This window comes from Poecilia reticulata, linkage group LG16 (genome assembly GCF_000633615.1).
Source record: "Poecilia reticulata strain Guanapo linkage group LG16, Guppy_female_1.0+MT, whole genome shotgun sequence".
Lineage (NCBI taxonomy): Eukaryota > Metazoa > Chordata > Actinopteri > Cyprinodontiformes > Poeciliidae > Poecilia > Poecilia reticulata.
In genome coordinates, this window is record NC_024346.1 from 24,632,823 (window position 1) to 24,659,365 (window position 26,543).

The 26,543-nt window shown below is 38.1% G+C and overlaps 3 protein-coding genes across 4 annotated transcripts; 2 read left to right on the forward strand and 1 right to left on the reverse strand.

The window, feature by feature from the left end:
* The first annotated feature begins 8 nt into the window (after positions 1-8).
* Positions 9-6,903, forward strand: LOC103478305 (B-cell receptor CD22-like). 2 transcript variants are annotated; one of them, XM_008432050.2, is made up of 10 exons: positions 9-2,237; positions 2,338-2,676; positions 2,752-2,976; positions 3,899-4,177; positions 4,718-5,008; positions 5,085-5,163; positions 5,870-5,957; positions 6,075-6,218; positions 6,297-6,385; positions 6,562-6,903. In XM_008432050.2, exons 1-10 carry the CDS (start codon positions 2,198-2,200, stop codon positions 6,623-6,625), a joined length of 1,638 nt encoding a protein of 545 aa, XP_008430272.1. In that variant the 5' UTR covers positions 9-2,197; the 3' UTR covers positions 6,626-6,903. The 2 variants fall into 2 exon arrangements, with proteins under 2 accessions (XP_008430272.1, XP_008430273.1); XM_008432051.2 differs by having other exon boundaries at positions 5,870-5,900.
* Positions 6,904-7,763: 860 nt separating this feature from the next.
* Positions 7,764-20,710, reverse strand: hpn (hepsin). Its single transcript, XM_008432049.1, has 13 exons — positions 20,497-20,710; positions 18,898-19,077; positions 11,761-11,868; positions 11,568-11,609; positions 11,256-11,385; positions 10,645-10,764; positions 10,441-10,481; positions 10,061-10,226; positions 9,709-9,899; positions 8,985-9,080; positions 8,726-8,868; positions 8,461-8,625; positions 7,764-8,234 (listed from the first exon to the last, which is right to left on the reverse strand). Exons 2-13 carry the CDS (start codon positions 18,932-18,934, stop codon positions 8,190-8,192), a joined length of 1,284 nt encoding a protein of 427 aa, XP_008430271.1. The 5' UTR covers positions 18,935-19,077; positions 20,497-20,710; the 3' UTR covers positions 7,764-8,189.
* A 671-nt stretch (positions 20,711-21,381) lies between these two features.
* Positions 21,382-26,542, forward strand: LOC103478303 (sialoadhesin). The gene is made up of 8 exons (XM_017309741.1): positions 21,382-21,467; positions 21,592-21,734; positions 21,914-21,984; positions 22,074-22,279; positions 23,725-23,988; positions 24,132-24,434; positions 25,509-25,611; positions 25,904-26,542. The coding sequence occupies exons 1-8, from the start codon at positions 21,416-21,418 to the stop codon at positions 25,962-25,964; spliced, it is 1,203 nt and encodes a 400-aa protein (XP_017165230.1). The 5' UTR covers positions 21,382-21,415; the 3' UTR covers positions 25,965-26,542.
* The last annotated feature ends 1 nt before the right edge of the window (position 26,543 follows it).

Below are 26,543 nucleotides of genomic sequence, written 5' to 3' on the forward strand. Positions count from 1 at the left end.
CCATTTAGACTGCTGAATGTTTGTATTCTAACATAATTATCTGTGATAAGACTAATTGTGTGAATTTAGGAATATTAGTATGTCAATCCTTAGAGTACATTTTGACTTTGCAGTGATTGGGATCTGATTGCTTACTCACTGTGTCTTTGTTGAATGCAGATTATTTTAACTAACTGTAACCTAAATGGTGAAAACAAGGATAGTGAGGAAATACTAAACTCAAGTGACTTATCACTTTGTTTTTTCTAGTTTACTACTGATTGTGAATTATAATTTGGCTATAAATATACATTGTTACCCTGCGACAGACTGGCGACCTGTCCAGGGTGACCCCGCCTCTCGCCCGGAACGATAGGTGGAGATGGGCACCAGCATCCCTCCCGACCCCACTAAGGGACAAGGGTGTAAAGAAAATGGATGGATGGATAAACATTATCTGCGTAACGACCGAATTACTAATTATAACTGTCAACTTGACTTTTTTCACAACACATTTGAGAAACTCCTATGACTCTGACCCGCTCAAGAATTTGTTGCCACATGGACGTTTTGTTCTTTCTGTCCGTCTTACAACACAGATATGATGTTACAAAATGTGAGGACATTAGACATGGCAGCTACATTGCTGACGTTTTGCAATGATGTTCTTTGGTTGGTCAAAAATGGAAATGAACAGCAATCATATGCTTACTCAACTTCTGTTTCCTCACATTTTGTCTCAACCTGATCGGTTTCCTCAAATTTCATATGGCTCGACATCAAAAGAAATGTTAATTTCATAAAGTAGAAACAAATATGCATTTTAATCTTTACATTTCCTTTATAATGCAGAGATTCATCTGCAATGTTTAGGACTGAAAAGGAAAAGACAAACATTGTATGCATTACTATATGAATATGCAATTACGTTTTTTTAAATTATTATTACATCAGGATTATCTGAATAGATTTAAACGAGAGCTCAGGTTATATGAGGAATCAAATATGACATAAAACTATGAACAAATAGTATACATCAGACTGTCAATTAGATATCATATTTTTGAATAATGCCTTATAATCCTATGATCAGATTTAATAAATGAAGATCATGAAGGTTAAAACTGAATAAGCCATTGAGTTTAAGAACTCAATGGCTTATTGAGCCATTGAGTTTAAGATGGAACCATCTCAAAGTTCAAATCATTTGACTTAAAAAAAAATCTTCAAGTCAAATGAGTGAGAGTGAAGCTCATCTTAAGCCACGTTTAGGAATCTAAATGGATTTCTATTAGCGGCTGTGTGGATCAGTGTCTCCCTCTAGTGGACACAGAATAGATAAAGCTAACATTGGTCAGCCAGCAGGTCAAAAGGACAGGGAGGGAGACACGTGAGGTCGTGACTTTATTAAATCACAATCTTTACTTTTTTTTAACAGTTCACTGGAGATTTTATTGACCTGTGAGGATGAGAGATGCTCTTCCTCCCTGATCAATTCTTTGTAAGACTTGAAATATATTTAAAGTACAAAAAAAGATGAACATACAAATCATACCAAACAGCCCACATTGTTCATATTTTCCACAGAAGAACTGACGTTGTGATCTTTTTGGTAGTGGCTCTTTGTCCATGTTAAGGAATTTGAAGTCTAGTAGTTAAATCCTGCTGAAGCACACATCCCGCTCTGCAGACGGTGCAGCGGGCAGCTGTGGCCTGTCAGCAGATGAGTAGCTATAACCCTTCTAAAAACATGTCCAGTAGCCACATGTCTTTTACGTATGTTACATAAACATCTCCGCAGAGACATTTCCTAAAAGAAGAAAAACAGTGAAAAACAGTGAAAACCAGTAAACCGTGCATGTCTTACTTTGCATAACCACAGAGTTGCGCTGCTGGATACTGAACATTCTGTACTCTGTCTCAATGCTGTGGTTCAACAAATCAGCTGAATCAGTCTTCTTTCTCCACATTTTAACTCTCCGAGTCTTTTGCCAGTCTATTTTATCGTAAGAAGGTGTTTAGCTGAAAGGTAATTGTAACTCAAAAAGTGTCCCAATATGATAAAAAGGAAGCAGGGGAAGGAAGATGTTCCACTTCTGCTTTCCACTGACCAAAAAAAGAAAGAAAAAAAAACACCCCAGGGATATACAAAGTGAGCTCTTTCTCCTGTCCTCATACTGTACTCTACAATTTCATGATTTACTGGCTGATTTAAACTATGGGAAGGTGGATCATCATTATTCTGGGATTAATTCCAGGTAAGATAATATTTTCTGGATTGTTTTTGCCAATGAGTTAACATTAACTGTATCTTATTTGGTTTTGAAAATGTTTTTTTTTTATATATATATACTGAAGGTGTCTGGAGTGGAACATGGGGGGTGACCTATGAAAACCAGTGCGCTTTAAGAGGGACGTCAGTAGATTTGAAGTGCGAGTACGGCTATACTTTGGGGAATATCGTCACCCGGGTCAGCTGGTTTAAAGCCCAACAGGTCTCTAACGGATTGACTCGGGTTCCCCTCTCACAGCTCCCTTCGCCGCCAAACCATTTTAAATACATCGGTGATTACCGCGGCAACTGCAACCTGAGGATCAATAATGTCCAGCCTTCGGATCAAGGAGCGTATTATTTCAATTTTGCCGCAACACTTGGGAGCTGGGAAAGTGACACATACGCTTTCTTGTCTGTGAGAGGTAATAACACAACAACATATGAACACATTTCCAAGACTTTGAGGTGACTCATGTGTTTCTCTGTATCTGTGACAGAGCTGACCACAGTGGTGGAGCCGAGCGTTGCCAGGGAGGGGGACGCTGTCAGGCTGAAATGCAAGTCGGGCTGTCCTGAAACTAGAAAGATCAACTGGTTCAAAGATGGGCGACTTGTTCAGAGGTCACAGTTCCAGGCCAACAGAGAGGATGCTGGGAGCTATTTCTGCGCCATCCAGGGAGAGGAGACGGTCCGGTCGGCCTCTGTTGATCTGAGTGTTCACTGTGAGTATATGAAGGATGTTAAATATTAAATATTGTCAACCTGAAAGCACGTCTCGCACACCCAGCTCTGCAGTAGGGTGTATGTCCCAATTATTCCTGCTCTTTGTGTGGAAAAAAGTGTTACTGTGCTTCCCCTTTACTTCCTGAGTCACGACTGCCTTCTTGTACAAACACAACTGACTCATTGATGGACATCTTCTTGCTTGCTTACAGATAGAATGGTACTTTAAATTTGCCTGATATTTTAATAAGGTAATTGGAGAGAACACACAACCAACATGTACCAAATATAACAAACCACACATCAACACCAAGATTTGTTCTGTGTTAATTGTTTAATGAACAACAAGTTTATTGCTTAATATTTAGTATTTTATGGAATTCTTAGAACGATATTTTGTCGACTGCAGTTATTAGAGCTAAAATAATTATTGAAAATTAAACCTTAAAAGCAATTCGGGGTTTTTTTTGTTTTGCTTTTTTGCTAAATCTTCCCTTGAAAAATCTAGCTGAAAAATAAGGCTTTAAATTAGATCACCACATTTATTCTTGGTATCCTTTGTAAAGATGTACAAAAAGACACTTTTAACATCACTAGACATACCCCTAAGAATTCTGAGGAAATTAATTTTACTGAAGAATTTCAATGTGTATTTAACCTTTATAAACTTGATAGAGGTCTACAGGAACTTTAAATAAAAAACATGACTTCCTGATAACCCAGAAAATCAATATACATATTTAGACCCATCTCTCTAAGCCCCTTTTCAAAATAAGAACGTTTGGAGAAACTACAGTTCACTAAAAAACCAGCTACTCGTTTAACCTTACGAATCTTACGTAATCAAAGAAAACCTTTCATCATCACCATCTGAAGCCTTTGCACTTGTGAGACTAAACTTCCTGCTCTTCTGTGAACCAGATGCTCCTACGGACGTAACGCTGTCAGTGAGTCCATCTGGAGACGTCGTCAGAGGAAGCCTGGTTACCTTGACCTGCAGTGGCAGGGCCAACCCTCCGGTGGCTCGGAGCGGATATCGTCTCTACAAGGACGCAGCGTATGTGAGTTCGGGGCAGAGCCATGTCATCTCGGACGTCCAGCCCAGACACAGGGGGCGGTACCACTGCCAAGCCTGGAACAACATCAGCAGGAGCGGCAGCGACCTGATCAACTCATCGGCGGTACACCTGGACGTCCGGTGTGAGTAGAAGGACAACTGGAGTGTTTTCAGAGACAGAGTGTTACTGATGAGGATTATTTGGTCTGAATGTGTGATTTTGCTCACAATCATCTCACTCACCACTGGCCTTCAGAACGCTGCCATATCCATTTCTTTTGACATTGACAGATGTTTTTCCTCCCAATAAGTTTCTGCAGGACGTATGGCTAACGTCTTCAATAAACTAACCATCTGACTCTTACAGAGCACATTTTCATGCAGAGGATTTCTGAAGTGAAACATTAGCATGTTTCCTCTCATTGGTATTCAACCAGAACATGTGGTTTCAGTTCATCATGTCCAGGCAAAACTTACAGAAAAAACTTTTCTTTGAGACTGAGGTAGCAGAGCAAGGGGTACGAAACAGAAGAACTGCAGCAGCCAAAACAGTCTCTCTTTCATTGTGAATAGTATTTTAAAGGCACTCAGATTGTGTACAGGCTGGGATCCAGCCTTGTACTAAAACGTATAAGAAGAGCATTTTGCTAATATTTATTTTTAATGACTCTTTTTCTCTCCAGATCAGCCGATGAATGTTTCAGTTTCAGTGAGTCCAGAGCATATTGTTGAGGGCAGCGGTGTCAATCTGACCTGCATTAGCGATGCTAACCCTGCAGCAGAGAACTACACCTGGTACAAAAGGACAGAACCGACCGGCTCCCACTTCCTGGTCCATGTGGGCTCAGAACAGGTGCTGTCCCTTCCCTCCATGGAGGCATCCCACAGCGGCCTCTATGTCTGCTACGTGAGGAACAGCCTCGGAGAGGGCAACTCAACCGAGGTGGTCCTGGCCATGGCAGCAGGGCAGCATGGTTTGTGGCATTCCTCACTCACTGCTGCTAACCATTAACTTTATTAAAACCTAAAATGACTTTGTTTGCTCCGCAGGCAGCCAGTCCCTTCCCATCTTAGCTGGAGTCGGACTACTTCTTATTGCGGCGTTAGTTGCCGTGCTGCTTTTGTTCTGGTGAGTCATCAAACAATTAGGAGTTTGGGCGACTAATTTGAGTCATGCGGTTGTTACTGTTGGCCAACTTGCAACTTGTATGACTTCATTGTCTGGAAATCTCCTCTTCTGCTTGGGACATTGCCTTTCGACAAATTTCAACACAAATCATAACTTACGTAGCATGCATCATTTGAATTTCTATTTTGGACAACCAGTTTGCAGCCACAGCAGGCAAAGAGCGACACAGAGGTCACTCAAAGTGCCTTGCAAAAGTATTGATACATCTTGAACTTCTTGATTTGTGGTGATGTAAAACCCACAGCCATACGTAAGTTGTTCTAAAAATCAGGAAGGGCCATCATTTCAGTCTCTGGATGTGTTAAGCTGTTAGACACATTTCCTGTATCTGGAAAAACACAAATCAGAACTTTAAAAAAAACCAAAAACGTCTGTTTCACTCTCTATGAAAACATAACCTGATAATTCAGATGAATGATAAAAAAATATTTTTAAAAAACTATATTTCTTGTATTTTCCACTAATCTCCTACAAACAGTAAAACAATTGATTGTATGTAATCCGAGTGTCAACTAATAGTTGATGTATTTACCAATATTGCAATATCGGTTAAAAAGATGGCACAAGATAAAGCAAAAGTAAGGAACACGCTGTTCTGTAAGGTTAAAAATTAACGTCCTGTTAACTTCCTTTGTTGTTTTTCCAGGAGGAAACAGAGGTCTGAGGTGGATAAAAAAGTGAGTGCATCTGCAGTAAGCTGTGAAATAACATCCTCGTTTTCCGAATTCAAAGAAGTGAGCTGTGGCTTGCTCTTTTTGCTCGAATAAAATTTTATGTGGCGTTTTGGGGAAAAATTGAATTAGAATTTTAAAAAGGAAAAACAAAGACTTTTCCTCTGGTTTATCCATCAGACTCATTTAGTCTCCAGAATCCATGGAGGAGCATCAAACCCTGAAGAACCAACAGAAACAGTTTATTCCAACATTCACGTGCCTCCAACTTCTCCTCCACCTGCCTTTGACCCCTACAGCTTTCCAGCTTCACGCGGGAAAAATGTAAATATGTTTGCATGAGTATACAAATGAATATCTAATAGTAGTCTGACTGAGACGGTTTCATTCTTTAATCTTTAGACTCCTAAATCTTCTGAGGCAGAGATTATCTACACCACAGTGACAGTCAAACCCAGAGACTGGAGCGCAGCACAACACAAAAACTCCGGGTAGGTTTATATGTACAACAGTATGTTTCCATCATTACACAAATAGTTCACAATAAAATACACCCCTGAAGAAACTCTTATCTGCACTGCAACAGGGGCAATCAGCAGGTCTTAATCAGTGGATTGATGGAGAGTCATAAAGTTTATAGTAATTTACAGTACGATCTTCTCCTCAGGTCTAAAGGCAGAGAAGATGGCGGCTCTGTGATCTACTCCTCGGTCGTCAAATCCAGCAGATGATTTTGTCTCCTGACAACATCTTCGTTTTAAAATACACACTCAACACGTTTCAGGAGAAAGAGACATTAAAAGCTAAAGAATTCAGAATTTTTGTGAAATATAGTTTTTATTTATTTCTTTTAATATTAAATGTTGCGATTACAAAAACAGTTGCTTGTATTAAAACTATATTGTGATTTAAATGTTTTATGTCATTTTTGGACAGCATGAACCACATCATGTCCGTGTTCTGCACAACGGTAAATATTGCATTTGAAAATAAATAATATTTATTATGATTTTGACTAATTTTTTTCATCAGTCTATTTTTGATCAAAAACCATTTATATTTACAACCTGCTCTCAGCAAACACACACTGATAATTCCATTGTTTTTTTGCATATTAGGTTATGTCATTTTTATTTCTGAAAAGTATAAAACATCATATTAATGCATTATTTGGTAAATGTAACACAAAGAGGAACAATATTATTTTGCTAAAAATATTTGTGTTTATGGTTTTGTGGTTCAAGTTTAATATGACAGTTCTGGGAATATCAGTACACATACAAACAAACACATGCCAGTATATTACATTCACAATTCTAAAAAAATCCTCAGTAGAAAAAGGTTTTATGAGATGGGAATTTAATTATTATTGCACACTTGAATGGCAAGATCTGTCGGTATCCTTTTTCCTTTCACCTTGCAATTATTCTCTATTATGTCAGTCACATATAGCTCCATTAAAATACTTTGAAGTTTGTGTTTATAACATGACAAAAGCTGAGAAAGTTCAATAATTTGAACAGAGACAGGAACTGACTAATATTTACAACAACAAAACACTGATTGGGGCGATTGAAGTGGATATAAAGTAAAAGGCACATACTGAATGTTATGTGGAAACGTCATAAAATGTGTTATAAAGGATAAAAGAGAAGGTGCGTATCACATAAGTGAATGTGAAAGCAAAGAAAACTAGCATTTCCACTGTGAGGCAACCTCAGAAAATAATAACCTTTTTTTAATCTTTATGTGTTTGGTTGTTTGCATTGATTTGTTAGCTTATATATAGTGTTGTAGTGGACTTAGCATTCCTACAATATGCACTGTGAACGGTGTGTCCAGCACTGAAGACAGCGATTCACGTTAAGAGTTGATAAAATCTTTTTTTTTAATCAAGTTTACTTCCAGAATAGCTCTGATTGATTGAGCTTCATGGAAGTTCATATGTCCAGTTATCCGTACTTCAAGTCCAAAGTCTACTTCAGATATGAGAGAAAAATAAACTCAACAGGTTTCTCAAAAGCAGAATTCACCTTAGTGACAATATTTACATGTCTTTTGCTTCCATATCTTCATAACTTCTAAGAACAACTGGTTAAACTAGTTTCCTACCAGTACACCTTTAGTGAAGCATAAGGCTCAGGAAGTGGGGAATGTTTCCGTCAGAATAAATGTCTGAAGCCATGATAGGAGGGGAAGGTCACAGTTTTTCACTTCCCTGTCACGGGGTCACAGTATCAGCGACGCAAAAGGTTCGTATTGTCATCCAAAAGATGAGAGATGGATGCAGGAGCCTCATGGTCGAGCCAGTTTGTGAACGCCTGGTGAGTTGTGATAGTTCTGCAGAAAGATGAGAGCAGAAAGGTTCGTCTACAAGCTGAATGACCGTTCTGGTGTGCTGGTGTAAAAAAGCTCAAATGAATCAGTTGCTGGTTTCATTAAAATTAGGATTAAACAGACTAATGTTTTTAGAAATAATGAGAAACATGTAACACTACATAGTTATCAGCATTTCAGATCTGGTGTTTTTTCGTACAGAGGTGTACAGATAAGGCATGACTCTTACCCTCATGGCTGTGGATATCCACGGCAGAAACCTGGAAACTCTGGTGTAGACGCCTGGTTTTTTAGCCATGGCGCAGCCCGTTCCCCAACTCACCACACCGAGCAGGCGATAGCGGCTGCTTTTAGACAGGCAGTCAGCAGCCACAAAAGGACCTCCGCTGTCTCCCTAATGCCACAAACAATTACAGCCAACACAGTAAAATAATCACACAAAATAATCCAAAGTTGTTGACACGTTTAAGTTTATAAACCCATTGATATCCGACCTGGCAGGCATCGATGCCTCCTTTCTCGTAGCCAGCACAGAACATGCTGGTGGTGATCTGGTTGTCATAGTAATCAGGAGCGTTACACACAGCATCACTGATGATGGGGACGTTTGCTTCCTGAAGAACGTCTGCCAGATGACCTGAGGGAGAAAAAAAACAATGAATGGCAAGAAAATGAAAAAAAAAAAAATTTAATGTAACCCTTAACTAAAAAAAAAAAAAAAAATCTCAAAGTATGTTAAGGGTTTAAACCTACTGTAGTATCCAACGTTTCCCCATCCTGTCACTGTTCCCATCTGTCCATCTACCAGCCGTTGTCCATATGCTGGCAGACAGACGGGCTGGATGTACTCTGCAAACATGGACACATAATGCATTGTTGCAGTTTAACTGAACTTTTATGTCATTTTTTATGTTCAATTCTTGTTTTTGCTACATCCCCTTAAAAGTTTTTCTTACTTTAATTCAGAGCATTTACTAAAATTAAAAAATAATTTCACAACAAGTCTATAATTAACAAAGCTAGATGTCATCCTACCCATAGTTTTGTACTGAAACTAAAAACCAAACACAACAGAGTAAAAAGATGGACTGAGATCTCTTTACCTTTCATAAACCTTTTTCATTTACATATTTTGGAATATTCCATTTCAGTTCATTCCAGTTAATCTATGACGCGCCAATTCAAAACAAGGCTTACGAGAAATATCCAGACCATCACTGTCTTATGATTCAAATGTTGATTTTGTAGTTATCCATGTTGAACACTAGGTGTCAGTCATGTCCCACTGGAATAATGGTTGGTTTTCTATCCTGTACTGCAGCAGTGCACACTGTACTCTTAATGTAACCAAACTAATTAGTCAGAAAAGTGGTTGTTTTGACAATCTTTGCAGCGTTGACAGGTTAAAGAAGGTGTTAATCATTACAGACATCAACATGTCAAAAGAATATAGCTTGTTTTTTTTATGACGTCTTACCGTTGAAAGTAAGCGGCTGTGCGAGGGCCAACACGGCGATGTCTCTGCTGTTGTCATCAATATTGGCGTCTACAAAGGGCAGGTAGCTACTGTGGTAAACAATGGTCTTCACCTCAACCACGTTGGCATTGACAGGTTTGTTGTAGATGGAGCCCAGCAGCACGCGCCATCGATTAATAAAACGATTCCGCCTTGGAAAAAAATGGAAAAAGTTTTTTTAAGCTCTTCACAAACAGACACATTAACTAAACACATTTGAAATATCTATATGTAGATCTTGTAAGCTTATAAATAATTGGTGAAACGCTGTTTAACCAGTTCCTAAAACACAAGAAGTAATTGCCTCACTTACTCTGGGAAGCAGTGAGCCGCAGAAACGACCCAGCGATTAGAGATGATGGATCCTCCACACTGGTGAATGCCATCGTACTGTAAGCTGACCTGCCAGGGCCAGCTGTCCTGCCTGGCATCCACACCCCCAACTATACGGTCCGCCGCAAAACTACGCCTGCCACAGTCTGCGAAGAAGAGAGATGGGAGGGATGAAAAGGAAATAAAATTCAGCTTTTTGAGACAAAAAGTTTTCTCAGGAATGAAAATGGAGTCACAACAAAACAAGATCAATAAGAACCAGAATCCACAAAAACATGGTATTCTGGTAGCGGTGTCGGGTGGCAGAGCTTGAATTGTGCCAGTGTGCCACACAGAATGAGTCCAGGCCCAACCTCTCACCTTGGCATAACAGTGTAAGAACTTCCTGGCTCTCACAGGCACTGAAACAAAGACAACCAGAGTTAATGACTGCAGGATACTCAAAAACCTCTAAGCATCTTTCATAAATGTTAAAAGAGGCCAAATTCATAAAAACACACAAGAGAACCACAGAGAGGGCACTGTAGCAGACAGATGAGGAGATAAACCAGCGGTGTGAGTTACCATGGGTACAATGAGTCTTTGATTTTCTTTCCATAGCTGAGCTCTTCCTGTCTGACACAGAAGAACTCTCCAACGTCACCACTGGCTTCAGGCACCGATGCGACCGAGTAGTTCACCACACTGAAACAAACACTAATCATGAGTTATGTCTTCTAAATGACTGGATTACTCAAATTTAAAAATGAAACCATGGGAGTTAACTGAGCCCACCGTATGAGAACATGATGATTTCACCTTGGCCACTTGTCTATTTTCTGAATAAAAAAACTTTTACTAAATTTCATCTGTTCTGGAAATGTTTTATCGTTACAAATACAATTTTCAAAACAAACAGAATGATGTGCAACAGGTTTGTGGTGCTGTTTTGGTTCTGGACGTGTGTGCTTATTCTTATATCTATGCAATCTAAATGCCTCTATGCTAAGTTTTACTCTGAGTAACTCTTGTTCTTTTCATTAAAACAAATTGCTTTGGGAGAAAACTTTTTTTAAAGCAGGATTTTCAACCTTTATTGAAAAACACGCACAGTCGTAAGGCCAGCAAATTAAATTCCCATTATATTCATGAAACCAGTGCATAAATAAAAAACATGACGATAACAATGATCTCACCTGACAAATCCAACTTCCTCACAACTGATGCTAGCAAGAAGCTCATTGGCTGACGAGGAACACACCTGGCGCCACCTCCTCTGAGCGGAGTCAAACACTCTGAGATGCTGGTCAGGTGAATTTACCTGAACTGGAGGGAAACAAAATCACTTCAGATACTTCTTATTGTTCTGTGGTGTTTTCTAAATAAATTAATAACTAGATGCAATAGCTTCACTGTGAACAGTAATACGACATTTGATGGCATGTTTGTGATTTAACAACACTTATAAATGGATTAATTAATTTTGATAAATGTTCGATCAGTCTTACCATCATACAGTCCTGTGTCCTCCTCCATAGTGCAGAATGTAACTACAGCAACACAATAAACAACAGCAGGTCAGTACGTTCTGATTGGAAATCAAGTGAAAGCATCAAGGAATATCAAAAGCAGCTGATAATTGTCGTCACATGCTTGGAGAAATGTGTAATATGATTATGCATGAAAGCAACGTAGTCTGACCTACGGCCCAGACTGCAGCGCCGATGGCTCCAATGGTCATGAGCGTTGCACAGATGCCCATCAACCTCCAGGGGGTCAACACACAGGTCAGAGAGATGCCTCTGTTCCCTACACACACACACACAGGCACATAATGGACATACAACTTAGTTCAGATTTGCCTTGGCAGAATGAAGATTAAATATTGTATGAACTGAGTGACATGGTTAGAGTAGAGGTCACAACAACTTTGACCAAATCCTGGAGAAAGAACTGGAATAAACGAGTCCACCTTGGTCATGCATACGTTTTCTGCTCTTCTCAGACATTTTCTGGAACCATCTCTGAAAAAGAGTCTCTTCATTTTTTTTATCTCCAAATATAAAAATTGTCATTATGGTCAAACAATTCAGTTGTAGTTTCCACAAACCACTGGAATTGTCTCTAAAGATTACAGTCTCTGTTCCTGAAAGCATTTCCAATAAATAACCTTATTGTTTGTGTTTCATTTGAAGCAATGTTTTATTCCTCTACAAATGACCTTCTAGCCCATGTAGATACAGAACTTGTTTTGATTATTAAAATGACACCAATCACACATTTTGCATCCAAACACTGTCAACCAGAACCCGACTCCTTCCTGAATATGATGGCTGAACTGTTCATATGTCTGATATGTTTAGACATCTAGAAATTATACCAAAGGATGAATTATACTAGTGCAGTTTCACATCCTGACATAGTGACAGATTCATTACAGTTTCTTTATGATGTCTCTAAAGGAATCACTGTGTTTGTGTGTGGATGTGTTTGAGGCAACACTTCAATTAAAGGAGATTTTATTTATTCAGAGCCATGACATTGTTCATTAGGATTTCTCTAATCTAATTATTCAGGCATTAGCAAAAATAATAATAACGTCTGTAATCTTAGCATGCTTTTATGTCAATAAATGTTAGTTGCCATATTGGTGGCTAATCTTTACCTGTAATGTTGAATAATACACTTTCGGTGAAGTTGTACACATACTTTATTCTCCTGTTGAAGCAAGTTTAGTCTGAATAGTTTTATTTACTCTATCTAGGTTAAAGTACATTTATTCTGAAACACTGACACCTTTATTTTTTTTTACTTTGTACCTCAGAAAAAATGAACAAAAGGGACGACCAATGTTTAATTTAGACAAAGCAATTTTTGGACTCCAAGCAGCCCAGATGGCTGGCCAGATGTGAAGAGGCAGACAGTTCATGTGCTGGCACAAAGTGAAGAGTACAGATCTGATCAATAGTCTAAAGTCTAGCATTTACCCACAAAGCAAGAACAAACTCCTAAAACTAGGATACAGTGCCATGTCTGCCCCAGGAGTGTGAACCTGTGTACCCACGCTGTTCCCATCAAGCACGTTTTAGCTCCTTTTTAGCAGTGAAAATATTTTCAGCTGAATTTTACATTTCAGTGATCAGGTTTGTCTGTTCATTGACTCTTTAAAAAGGAATTTCAAATTTTTTGTTACAAAGTTGAATATATATCTTATCCCTATTACTCCATTTGGAGCTACATTGAATTTTCTAAATTGAAGTATGCACATACACTTTCCCCACACAAAAGCTTTTGATGTTTCATTTATTCATTTATTTATTATATAACATTTGAGTCTCCGGGACACGCTGTTTGTCTTTCAACACAGGTAAGCTGCTATCACTTTCCCACTTTACACCACATCCCATCTACACAAACCAGTATCATTATCAGGGTTAGAGCAACAGAGCAGACAATAGCCGGGGCCTGAGGCAACACCTCCAAACACAAACGGACATTAAATCATCACACAGCATGAGAGCTTTATTCAGCAGAGTCAAAGCTTTCTCTGCTCTGTCATCATCTGGAAAGGATGAAGGAAAAAAATTTAGCTTATTTGTGTTTCTTTAAACATTTAACAATCATCTTTTTAATCTTCTAATTATTATAATTGGCTCTGAGAATCTCTGGAGACGATGGTGCAAAGAGGTATTCTTAATAAATTAATGAACAACTTCTTCTTTATTAGATGGTCATGCAACTAAAGAGTGTCTTCAGTCAGAGGCTTCTTCAGAACTGCTTTAAGACAGGCTGCTACAGCAGGTCCTTCTTGCCTACAGCAATTAATTATAAAATATGAGTTAAAACAACATTTAGCTTCCATTTAGGATTATTAAAATATTTATACAAATTTAATTCATTGTTTAGCTCTTCTCAGTTGGTTGAAGCTTTAGATGTGGAAATAAAGTCCGCCTTGTGAGAAATTCAGCACACTTACAGTTGATGCTAAGCAAGTTCACTTTTGTTTAACCAAAGCTTCAATTTCCTTGCTTCTTTCTTTTTAAGTCTTCCAATCTTCACACTCTGGATTCTTTCTTTTAGCTCCATCACAAGGAATCCTTTGTAGTAACTTATGCAAAAGTGCTTAATAAAGGGTAATAACAGAATGAAAATATATCCAATTCTGTGCCGTTAGATGTGGTAAAACATGCACAAAAAACAAGATATCTGAAAAGAGATTTAACACTTCCCGATTGTTTTTATGTGACCGAGCAAATGTTGTTACAAGAAAAAGCACAGATTGATTCACATCTAAAAACCAGATACACAAATCAGGGTGAGATGAACACATAAATCGCAAATTACAGTCGATATAACTAATATCCAGATATGAAGAAACTGAAGCTAAAAAGATGAATTAAAATAAGTTACTATATCTTGACAAGTATGAGGAGAGAGATTCACCGAGTTTCAAATGTACATTTTCAAAATGAGAGAACAAAAGCACAAAAACTTTTCGCAGACAGTTTTACATAGCTGGAGGAAAACATATAGATTCTGATTATTTTTTACTTATTTAAAGACCTGCAGCCAGACTAAAAGCCTAAATGCTCTCCTTTTGCAAAAAAAAAAGAATCATAGAAGAATGGCAAAGACAGAATCTATGCAGGAAGATTGTGTCTTATAACAAATGTACTGATATAAATGTGTTATAAAAGTATTACTGATTACACTTTAAAAATGAGGTATCTTTATGTTATTAAAGGTAAAGTTTAAACAGTAATGATTTCTTGGTTAATGTCAAGTTGTCATAACAAAGACATTTTGAATAATGTCAACTTTGTATTAAAAGTGTCATAATTTACCGAATGACACTTTATGACAACAGTCATAAATATTCATGAAGGCTTATTCATGTTCATGACAGGTGTTATGTCATGTTTATGAAAGTGTCATGACAGTCTTATTCACCCCCTTCAAATAAAGTGTTACCGAATATTTTGGTGTTACATGTTCAGAGTGTAAAATCAAAGTCAAATTAGAGAGAAAAATACTTAAAGACTGGATTATATTTTAAAACCCACCACTAGTGTAGATTTAATACATTTTTGCCAGAAGATGTGAACCAGAAAGACAAACAAAAACATTAAATTAACAAATATTACCACCATTTCAACAAGATGTTAAGAAAAGCTGTGAGGTGCAGATATTGACCAACACCAGATCTGAAAAATTATTACTGCAATCTGAACTTCATGCCATGCTGTGCTGATTACGTGGATATGGGAAAAAAAATTCTAAAACCCAGACACGTCTCACACTTCAACTTAAACAATCGACTGAACAAATGATTACAGAAAGTGAAACAGATGCCGGTTTAATATCACATAACCGTCACATCAATAATGATCCACTTTAACAACATTATTCTAACTTATACCAATATGAAACAGAAATCTACTAACTTATCAGCTCTCTGGCTCAGTTATTGTTCGATCAGCCATTGCTACTTAAGGAAATAAGTAACGGCATCAAGCTGTCTGAACAGGCACCAGGTCAGGGATTTCTCTTCACAACTCGTATTTATCCAGAAATTAATCTAGGATGAATTCCTGATATTTACTCAAACCATTATCTCAGGTTTACTTATTAAAAAGCATAAAGTTTCTTATGGCTCTTATTGGCCAATTAGGCTTTTATGTTGCGATTACAAAATCCGAACCAAACACACAGACTTTGTTCCAGGGAACCAAACATTTTTTAATGTAGGAAAAAATGCTTGACTCACACTCAGTAACACAATCTTAAATTATTCTAGGTGTTAAATCATGAAAATCTGGGCAGTATTGTAAATCTGATGCTAAATACAACTCACTGCTCATTATTAACTAGATTAAAACATTCACTCCATCAAACAGATTTTAAAACCAATTTAAAAAGGAAAGAAGGAAATATTTCCATAATAGTTTTTCAAAGAGTTTGCAACTTGAACACTTGTAAATAATCCCAAGGCTTTTAGCAGGAAGTGGAATAGTGGGATCAAGCAAAGACCTACCTCTGACTCCCACAAGGAGATGGAGTGAGAACAGACTCTGAGTCATTCATGCAGTGGTCGTCAAGGAACAACAGTAAAAATAAAAAACAACGAGCGGCACATGTGCTCATGTCTGGGTTTCTGATTGCTCACACCCACGTGATAAATAACTATGTCTCGAAAGATATAAACACAGATTGTCTCTAAAAATAAATAGCAACCCTTTTGATTTTAGCCCAGAACAAACAAAAATAAGCCAGGCAGTGCGTGCCACTCCTCAACGAGGCTGTTTTTCCTCTAATTACACGCAACATGATTCACTCTGGGCTGACGCCCCTCAGTCAAGCAGCTAAGCAAGCTGTTTCAAGGCTGAGACCATTTGCTGGCAAGAAATAGTAGAAGGTGTTTGGGGTGAAGACAACTTCGTTTCAGTCCGGATTAAAAGGTAAGCTAAGTCATGTGCATTTTGTGGTTGCATGTAGCAAAAACAGCTAAAAAGGTGGAAGTATCTCACTTATACAGTCAGCTTTGGTTTTCAGTGCAACAGAAGTTTGATAAACATTTTTCTGTTCAAATCCGTTTAATACTTTCAGTTTATACAAACGTGTACAAATGTGCTTCCTGTACATACAGTGGTCTCACTTTAATAATAGCCATTTATAAGAGTGAACTCGTTTGGAGAAGTAAGACAGGAAAATATGTAAACAGTGCTGCAGCTGGGTAAAACTAAGACAGATCTTTGTTTCCTTCTCTGTCTTCCTTTGGGCTACACTGATGGTAGTAGCACTGGGATAAGGAAGCAAATCCTGTTATTTATTATACAAAATGGACGAAATACATTTTGCCCTTTTATTATTTACATGGAAATCACAAATCTGTCAAGCACAACTGAGATTTAACAAATAAACCAACGTATTTAAAATGTCATTTCAGATTTTTTTAATTGATCTATTATTAAGTTATTATCACTTTGAATATTCAGTACATCCTCGAAGGCGGTCGAAGTCTAGCAACCAGGTCAGACATCTGATATCAACACAAAGCTGGCTTGGCGAACCAGCTGATTGTGAGTCTGTCTGGATAATTTTTAAGATAACGTCATTAATGCCACTAAACAACTGACACAAAATCCAAAAGATAAATATGTTCTTGGTAAAGCCGAGGTGCACATGGGTAGCAGATGATCTGGAGGAACCAAAGCACCTGGCAGCATCAACCACCTTGACTTCACAAAGAAACATGGCGGCTATCTGGCTAGAAACAACAGCATCAATTATAAGAATGGATGGTTGCAAAGTTGTACACTTTTAATATCCACTTTATCTATATCTATGTCTATATCCAGTGTGTGTGTGGGTAATATCCACTTCCAAAGCGCTGTATTCGTCTAATATTAACTATTTCATTTTGAATAGATGGTAAGGTAAATAAATTGCTAAAGTCTGCTAAAACAGGCAGTGTATGCCTGGCAAAAAAGCTTACAGTGATCTGATGTCGATTTGCTTCAGGTAATAATAATAAAAAAGTTAACTAACTCTTTAAGACTTGAAGCACAATCTGTGTCAAACTGTTTAGTCTAACTCAAAAGTTTTTAAATTTAATAGAAAAAAGGGTCACTCGGGTAAAGTGCACAGCTTCTACTTTTGTATACATGTTATTCTTAAGAGTATCATCATTAGTTGTTGTATTAATAGTAGTAAAGTTTTTCTGTCATTTCACACAGTCAGAAATAAACTCTCTCTCCAACACACACAAATTATGCTGGGTGAAAAAATAACAGTCTCATCCAGCATGTGTTTCTATGAGCAGGGTAGACACTGTTAACTGCTTTAGAAACTTGTTTTTATTGTTTTATTGTAAAGTCTTGAAGTTGTTTCTCAGTTCACTGTCTTGAGGTCAGAAGCAGAGGGTCTGCTAACCACTTTAGGTATAAAGCACAAGAAATACTTGTGTTGTTTCCTTCTGAATGTACTAAAGAAACGAAAAAAATCCAGGAAGTCGTCCTTGGACAGCTACATGTTGCTAAATACAGCTACATTGGTTATGTGTGATTGCTAACATACCCATGTTTTACTTTTACTCACTTCTGTTAGCATCTGTGGCAAAACCTCCAAGACCTCCTTCTTTCGATGATCATTCAAAGACCCACAGCAGCCAAATGGATATTTAATATTAACTTAAGAGCAATGGTATAACATAAAGGTTAGCTTAGAAAGTTGGAGACATAAAAGGAAAATTAAACACAGAATGAGCCCAATATCAGGCATGTTCTAGTCTTTCACAATATGTTATCATCATATTTCCCAAAAATGGCCTACAGTCATATGGTCATTTACGGTATATTTAATAAAGCATGTCATTCTCTTCCTAAATATAATAAGTACTTTGTTATGATCATCATTATTATGGATCTATTTGGACTAAAGAGACAGCAAAATTAAACAAATATTACAACTAGTCCAACCATATGCTGACCCAGCTGAAAAACAAACGTCATAAAAAAAATTCAGGGAACAAGAAAAAGACAGCAAAGCAGTTTTGAACAGGCCGGTTAATCATTAACTGTAAGGTGGACTGATGTCTGGACACAAATACAGAAAACAGGCTGCATGGGCAGCAGCATTTTGATCTGTACGTGTGTAGCATTGKGTGTGTGTGTGTGTGTGTGTGTGTGTGTSTGTGTGTGTGTGTGTGTGTGTGTGTGYGTGTGTGTGTGTGTGTGTGTGTGTGTGTGGGTGCGTGTGCGCGTGTGATGTGTGTGTGTTAGAGGTCTTCTGTTGGGAGAATGGAACAAAAACAAGCGTGTATTTAACCAGGGCACTCACCCATCTTCCCCTCTGTCACAACTTTCTCAGCGTACATCTGAAGCCAGGAGGAAGCACAAGGCAGCAGCAGACAATGATGAGTGTAGCTCCCCCTTCCTCTCCTCTCTCAGTAACTACGCTGGGCAGGTGGTCCGAACTTAGGCAGTTGCCTTTTTGTTTGGAAACGTCACCCCCAGGGTCCTTAGAAAATAGAAGGATAAATCATAAAACATTAAATCCATAAATATTTACTAAATATATACATAAACAGACATAGGATTAAGTGTGAAACTTCATTTTTTGCTACATTGTTTACATTTTTTTAATTCAATGTACATTGAAATTCCATTTCAAAATCTATTTTGATATGTATTTCAAATCCTAAGACATAACTGTGTCCACGTTTCACTCATCTGCCACCTGCAATGATGGTAAATTAGCTCAAATATACAGGAACAATTCAGGAACTATTAAGGCTGTCATAAACAACAAGATGCTGTAACCCAATGTTGCTGCATCATGATGGTAAGAAATATTCTTGCAGGTCCTGAGGTGAGATTTTTAAAACTGTCAAATATTGTGGTGGTAGCATCATGCCAAGGGTCTGTTTTGCTACCAGTGTAACTAGTGGACTGCAAAAAGTAGATAGAAACATCCACCAGATTTATTTTCTTCTAATTCTTCCACTTCATCTTAAATGAACAGGCTGGTGGTTGTAACTTGTAACATATTTGGGTGTTTCAAAAGGTCAATGATCCCAAGCAAATATAAAACACATTTTAGAACAAACAAAGAGAGCAACACTATCCACCTGTATTCGCATCAGCATCACCCCTACTGAATATGTATGAACTAGGACTAAAAGATGGGCCTATGGCTGTAAGGAGTGGTTAAATATGCAGCCAGAGCTATACTTGTTCATGACTTCAGAAACTATACGGCTATTTGTAATTTGCCAATGGGGTTCTATCTAAATATTGTTGGGGATGTGCAAATATTTTACTAAATAATAAAAATATACTAACCACTGAACAGATGTTCATATTAATTTAGCTCCATATTAACCAGCACTAAGGAAATCCAAATACATTGTCAACAGGAAGAGAATATATGTACAGTAGGACGCTGTACATATATTATATACAACTCCAAAGGACGTCCGGAGTTTCATTTGGACGTCGATCAAACGTAATCACCGGACGTTCGGCGGACGTTTAAGACAACGTTCAGCGGACGTGCTCCAAACATTCAATGCTAGCTGGGTACGTATGTACGTACGTACGTACGTACGTATGTACGTATGTACGTATGTATGTATGTACGTATGTATGTATGTACGTACGTACGTACGTATGTATGTATGTATGTATGTATGTATGTATGTATGTATGTATGTATGTATGTATGTATGTATGTATGTATGTATGTGTATATTACGTTATTACATTACATAAGCATGAGTTGCTTCCACTCATTATTTCTGTTTAGTTTGTTTTAATTGGGGATTAGCTTAATTTGACCAGAATTAACTTAGTGACTTAATTAATTAACTTAGTTGTTACTTTGTACTACATACTTTTTAAAAAATCCAGTTGAACGTTTTTCCTCAAGGCGACTCACCTGTATTCCTTAACAGCAGGTGAAATGTTGTTGGGTTTTTTTCTCTTTTGAAGTAAAACAAAATTGTGCTTTGGAAGTCCCGTTTAATAAAAAAACAAACAAAAAGCAACAACAAAAAAAGTTTACAACCCCGACTACTTCTGCTAAAGCCCCACCGCGGGTAAATCCTTATTTTTCAGTAAATCCTCCTTTTTCCTCTCTTCACAGGTTACTGACCCCGGAGAAAAAAGTAGAAAAAACTGAAGCAACGTTTCCTACCAAAGTTTCGCCCGCGTTCATCAACCAAAACCACCAGCGCCCGCTTCTAGCTGTAAGGGGAACAACATTTGAAGGTCTGGGGTCATAAAAACGAGGTTTGCCGGAGGTTTGTTCGTCGCTTCTTCGTGTCTTTGCGGTCTGCTCCTTCTGTGGGCGCTCTGCTGCGCACGAGAGGGGTTCGAGTGACGTCAACGGTCCTGAGTGGACGAAGTGGGCACGAGCTCTCCCTCTGAAGTGACTGAGTGGACTCCCTGTCCCACCTGAAAACATTTTCCCAATTAGACACATTTTAATAGTGACTGTCAACACATATCAGGTAGTTTTCATTTGGTAAACTCAACAGGTGCGCTACCTCATATACACACCAACAGGCGCACTCTGCAAAAAGGAAGAAAACCTGACTTGGATGTGGTCATTTCTTTGTAATGACATGAGAGCACTGACATTAGCCAAGTTCCCCATTATAGAGGAAAAATAGAGGAAGCAGAAGAGACTGGACCTACTGGTTTTGTGACAGAAGTGAACACAGCTGTGAAAAGACACTGACAGAGAGCAGTGGAAAATAAAGGCAAAAACAAACGAAAAAACTGAGGTTAGTAGAGGTGAAGCTAAAGGAGGGTGAACAGAAAACCACATCAAGAGGAGAACATCAAGTGAAGTCATGGCACATCATCACCAAAGCTGCTGCTTTCTCATCATTCTGTGTGTGAGAGGTAAAAACATTGCTAATGTATTCCAGCATTACCACAGGACAAAGTCAGTGAGACCGCTACAGTTCGATGATTAACTCCTGAGTTGTATTTTATAGTAATGTAACACCTACTCTTCCTTCTGCAGGTATTCTGGCTGGTGATTGGTCAGTTCTTCTCACCTCTAGTCCCATTTGTGCTGTGGTTGGTTCTTCAGTGGTCCTCCCCTGTTCCTATGACTACCCACTTAGCTCTGATGAAGTCCAGACAGATGGGCGGCTCTCTGCACAGGTAATAAAGGAGGCATTGTTTCTCGTAGCAGTAGAGATCACTTTCTGTGTAACCTTTCCGTGGTCAGAATAAGTAGATATCACCATGCCATGGTTGCTGACAAACTCTAACGAAATAAACTGTTCTCATAAGCGTCCTGGTAATACTTAGAGGGTATGTAATCTGCTGCTCTTAATTAGACAGGAAGCAGTGAAACAAAAGTTACGTCTGAGATGTGGTGTCTCAGAGACAGTCGCTGCATTACGGAAAGGTAAAACACTCATCAGAGAAAAACAAAAATACATCACAGGGTTTTCTGCAAAAACACACAGTTTCTAAGTTTACGTATGTTTGTGTCAGCTACGTGTTCCACAGCGCCGGTATTTTCCAGGATCCATCTTATCAGAACCGGGTGCAGTACCTGGGACAACCAGGAAGCAAGAACTGCTCTCTGAGGATTTCTAATCTCAAAGAGTCGGACAGTGGAACATACGTGTTTTACCTCATCACCAACCATAAGACGCAGAAGATGCCTCCACAGACTGGCATGCAGCTCTTAGTGGCAGGTGGGCATATTCTCTCTGTTCTGTAAGATACGTGACAAACACAGTTTAATATTATTTCAAGACAGTTTTAACCATCTGTTTATTCCTTTTCCTACTAGAGGACTTTTAATTTATTCTTCCAGTGGCTGTTGTCTAATGTTGGTCTATTGGTGAGTCTCACTGTTAGCGAACAACACAAGGTCCACAGTATGTTTGGTTTGCCACAAAACTGATCACGGTTAAATAAAAATGAAATATTTGTTATAGCTTTATATCTAAAATATATGGAAAGCAGAAAATTAGTGTTTGTATTTTTTGTGTTGACATGTAACCGTTTCCTTTTTGAAAGTTTGTGTTTTTCGCAGGAAGCAGAACTGAAACCTGCCAGTGGCCGTTTGACATAATAATCACTATATATGAACTCATGACATTGCATTACTTCTGTAAAGAAAAAACAGCCAAAAACAAATGTTACAATGCTTGTTTATTCAAATTACTGTAGAAAACCCTCTGAAATCATAGGATTCAGGGTATTAAAAGGTTTTAGAACTGAAATAATCTCCTGACACAAAATGAGTCAGCTCATGTTTTCTGTTTTTGTCTTTTTTAACCACACAGACATTCTTGTCTAACTACATGTAGTAGCAAATACATCTGTAGGTTACAGCTTTGTGTTGTGGCTTCCTTGTTTCTAATGTAGTTTTGTCTCCTCATTTGTAGGATTATAATCCTCAAGCAACATTTTTAGTCTGCATTTCATGAGCGTAAAATAATCTTTGCTTTGCTATGTGTAAAATGCAAGTTATCGCCCAAGCCCCAAACTTTGAATTATAAGCAATTAATTTAGCAAAACTTCTAATTTATTCCAGAGTAGTAACTAATATGTTATAAAAAATACACAAATGCTTCTTAATTGGTTTATTTATTTACAACAACAAAAAAAACAGTAAATAGAACTGATGATAAAAACATCTGAAGTGCTGATATTGCTTTTCAGTGTAAATATTCCAGCATTACAACAGGATTTTTCAGGATTTAATTGTGTTAATTTAATCTCTCATTAAATTAACACAATTCAAAAATAAACTCAACTTTAAAGTAACTATTTAGAGGCTTAAAGAGAAAGTAACTTCACTAATGTTTGCTTTCTACAGTTAGTATTATGATTTTTGATTTGCTTTGTTTACATGAAGGTGAGAGCCTGCAACACCTTTTTAGCTAAGTTGTCTTAACTTTAGCTAAGTTTAAATGTTGAAGGAAGGTGGTAATTATTTTTTCTGTTTGTTCTGTCCACAGAAACTACAGAATTCATTAAATTCAGTCAAGTCTCCCTTCATTGTTCACGATTCTATCAAGTCAAAATTTATTACATTTGCTGGATACTTTTAGAGTTGTATAGGTAAGGCCCTGGAAAATAATGAGGTTCTTCATTCAGGTTCCTTTTCTCTCCCTTTTTGTCGCTGCAGGTTCCTCCACTGCAGTTGCAGTCTCGGCGGGTCCATCCCGCGTCATCCTGGAGGGGACAACGTTAAACCTGGCCTGTTGCAGCCCAGCTGCCACTTCACAAAGCCGCTTCACGTGGTACAGTACCAAAGGAGCCATGTTGGTAGGTGCTGGACCGGTGTGGAGTACCCCCAAAGTTGCATCGGGTCAATCTGGCAGCTACTACTGCCAAATCCAGACTGGAGACAAAACGCAACGCTCAAATGTTCTGGAAATCGATGTGCAATGTAAGTGAAATGTAACTCTGATACCAAACTACATCATCTTCAATTATACTGAAAACATGTTTAAAGATATGGCTGCATCTGTCCACTGCTTGATTCACTTTTCATGTCCTTTAAATCTTGTAATATTTGAATAAATTCTGTAGACCCACCTAGAAACATAATGATCTCCACCTGGGGAGCAGAGAAGGATCATCCTGTGACTCTGACTTGCAGCAGTGAGGCCAACCCACTGGTCCACACCTACGTCTTTTACCAGGGTGCGGCTTGTCTCCCAGCAGCAGACTTAAGCTTTCATCGAGGAAGATCCCCCCAGGCTACAATAACAGGAAGAGCCCCAAAACTCACCAGTGCCAACATCACCACGAAGGACTATGGGCAGCACTGCTGTGTGGCACGCAACAGATACGGCTTTGAGAAAGCCAGCGTGACTCTGATCAGCTCCAGTGGTAGGTCAATGCAGAGACTCAGATCACATTCAAGGGATTGTTTTAAGTTCTGTTATGAGTACAGGATTCAGAGTATAGGATCCTTGAAAATGTGTTTTATCTTTAGATACCAGTCACAGCACTGATGATTCAGGTATTGTTTATATCATTTGCTGCATGTCAAAATGAACCATCTTTACACAGTAATCAACCAAATACAGCCAAATATTGTTGGCAATGAGGCTGGAACATAGTAGTGTTTACAATACATCTCAAAAGTATTTATTATAGTTCAACCACACATTTGAATATATTTTAGTGAGATCTCATGTGGCCGATTAACACAAAGTACAATAATTTGTGACGTGAAAAGAGATTGTGGATGGTTTTGATGCTTTTTTACAAACATAAATCTTAGAAATGATGAAACACTTTGACACCCTGTTCCTACTGGGTTATACAGAGTTAGCAGCATTATGCTATGGAGGTGCTTTTCTTCAGGAAAGATGATCAGAATGGAGTGATCTTAGAAGAAAAGCTGTTATATGCTGTAAAGTACTTCTGACTCAGGCAGAGATTGAGCCTTCAGCAGGACAATGATCATAAACATACAGCCAGAGCTGCAATGGAATAGTTTAGATTGAGTGAGAGTGGCCTAGTCAACATCCAGAGCTAAATAAAAGTGATAAGCTGTGGCAAAATTTGGAAACTCATACAATCCTGTGGGGTTTTAATTTCATTGGAGAGAAGAATAACCTTAAATTTCAGTCTCTAGATGGGGGCTATGGTCTCAAAAGACCAGCAACTATAGCTGCAGTGTAAGATGTTTCTGTAAACTATTGACTTTTGGGGCTGAATAAAAAAAGCTTGTCACTCTTCAGATTTTTATTTGTAAAATAATTGGAAACTATCTATCATTCTTCTTCCACTTCACAGTTATTTGTTGCTATTATTTGTTGATATATCTCTTAAGATTCTCAATAAAACATTTTTTTATAATGTGACAAGATATTAGAGCTTCAGATGGTATGAATATTTCAGTAAGGCTCTGTGTCTGTATGCGTTTAGTTTTCTGTAATCTTCTGCTCTTTGCAGAGACAAATCTGTCCGACTCTTCAGGAAGTACAGTGGTGGTGATTGGAGTAACCATCGGGGTCCTGCTGGCTGTTGCTGCTTTAGCTGCCTTTTTGATGATGAGGTGAGTGAAGCCTTTGCTCCTTTCACGATAAATAATTCATATGAACAAGACCGGGACTGCTGCGTCCAATAAGCATCAGGCATAACACAGTCATATTTATAGGCAGTGTGGTTGTAGTTCTTGTCTGGATGAACAAAACAAATCAACTTTTGTGAAGGCGTGGCGTGTCCAAAGCTATGCGTAGTTGACCAAAAGAGTTGCAGGGTCTGTGTTATGTGCATAAACAATCTATTAGCTAAAAAAAAAGAAAAGTTACACTTCCACTATAAATCTGTGTTTGTTCTGCTTTCAGGAAAAAGAAGACAGCCAGACGACAGTCATATGTCCTCACTGGGACAACTGCGACAGAGTGAAAGAACTGCTTTGATTACGTTTGCCAACACACATGTTGGGTAACACAACAACACAATGTTGAGACCTAATGGATGCATGTGATGTCGGGTCATCCTGCCCTGTAAACCCCCCACAAAGCGCACTGCCTGGCTTGTTTTAGAAATGTCTCTGCTTTAACACACCTGATCCAGATCATTACAGTTCAGCAACAGGACTCTAAATGACGTTCCCTCTACGGGTGACGTTCCCTCTACGGAGGGCTAAAAGTGCCACAATTCCACCCAAAAACCGAAGGAGAAAATACAATTGGGAAATTTAAACAAAGCTTAAAATAGATAATATATTGAACAAATATACATATTTTACCCAGTCCAAGTGTTATTCCTTCCCGGATTTTACATGAAGTAGGTCACTGTAAACAATTGTCAAATTGTCCTTTTAATGATTAAATAAGTTGTCCGGACCTAGATTTAAACTGTATTTTAACGGTCTACATGAGTTATTAGAAGTAATTAGATGTGGAAATCTAATTTCATTTTGAAAATAACTATGCTGCATATTTATTTATATTTTTTTTTTACATATCTGTATATTTAGAT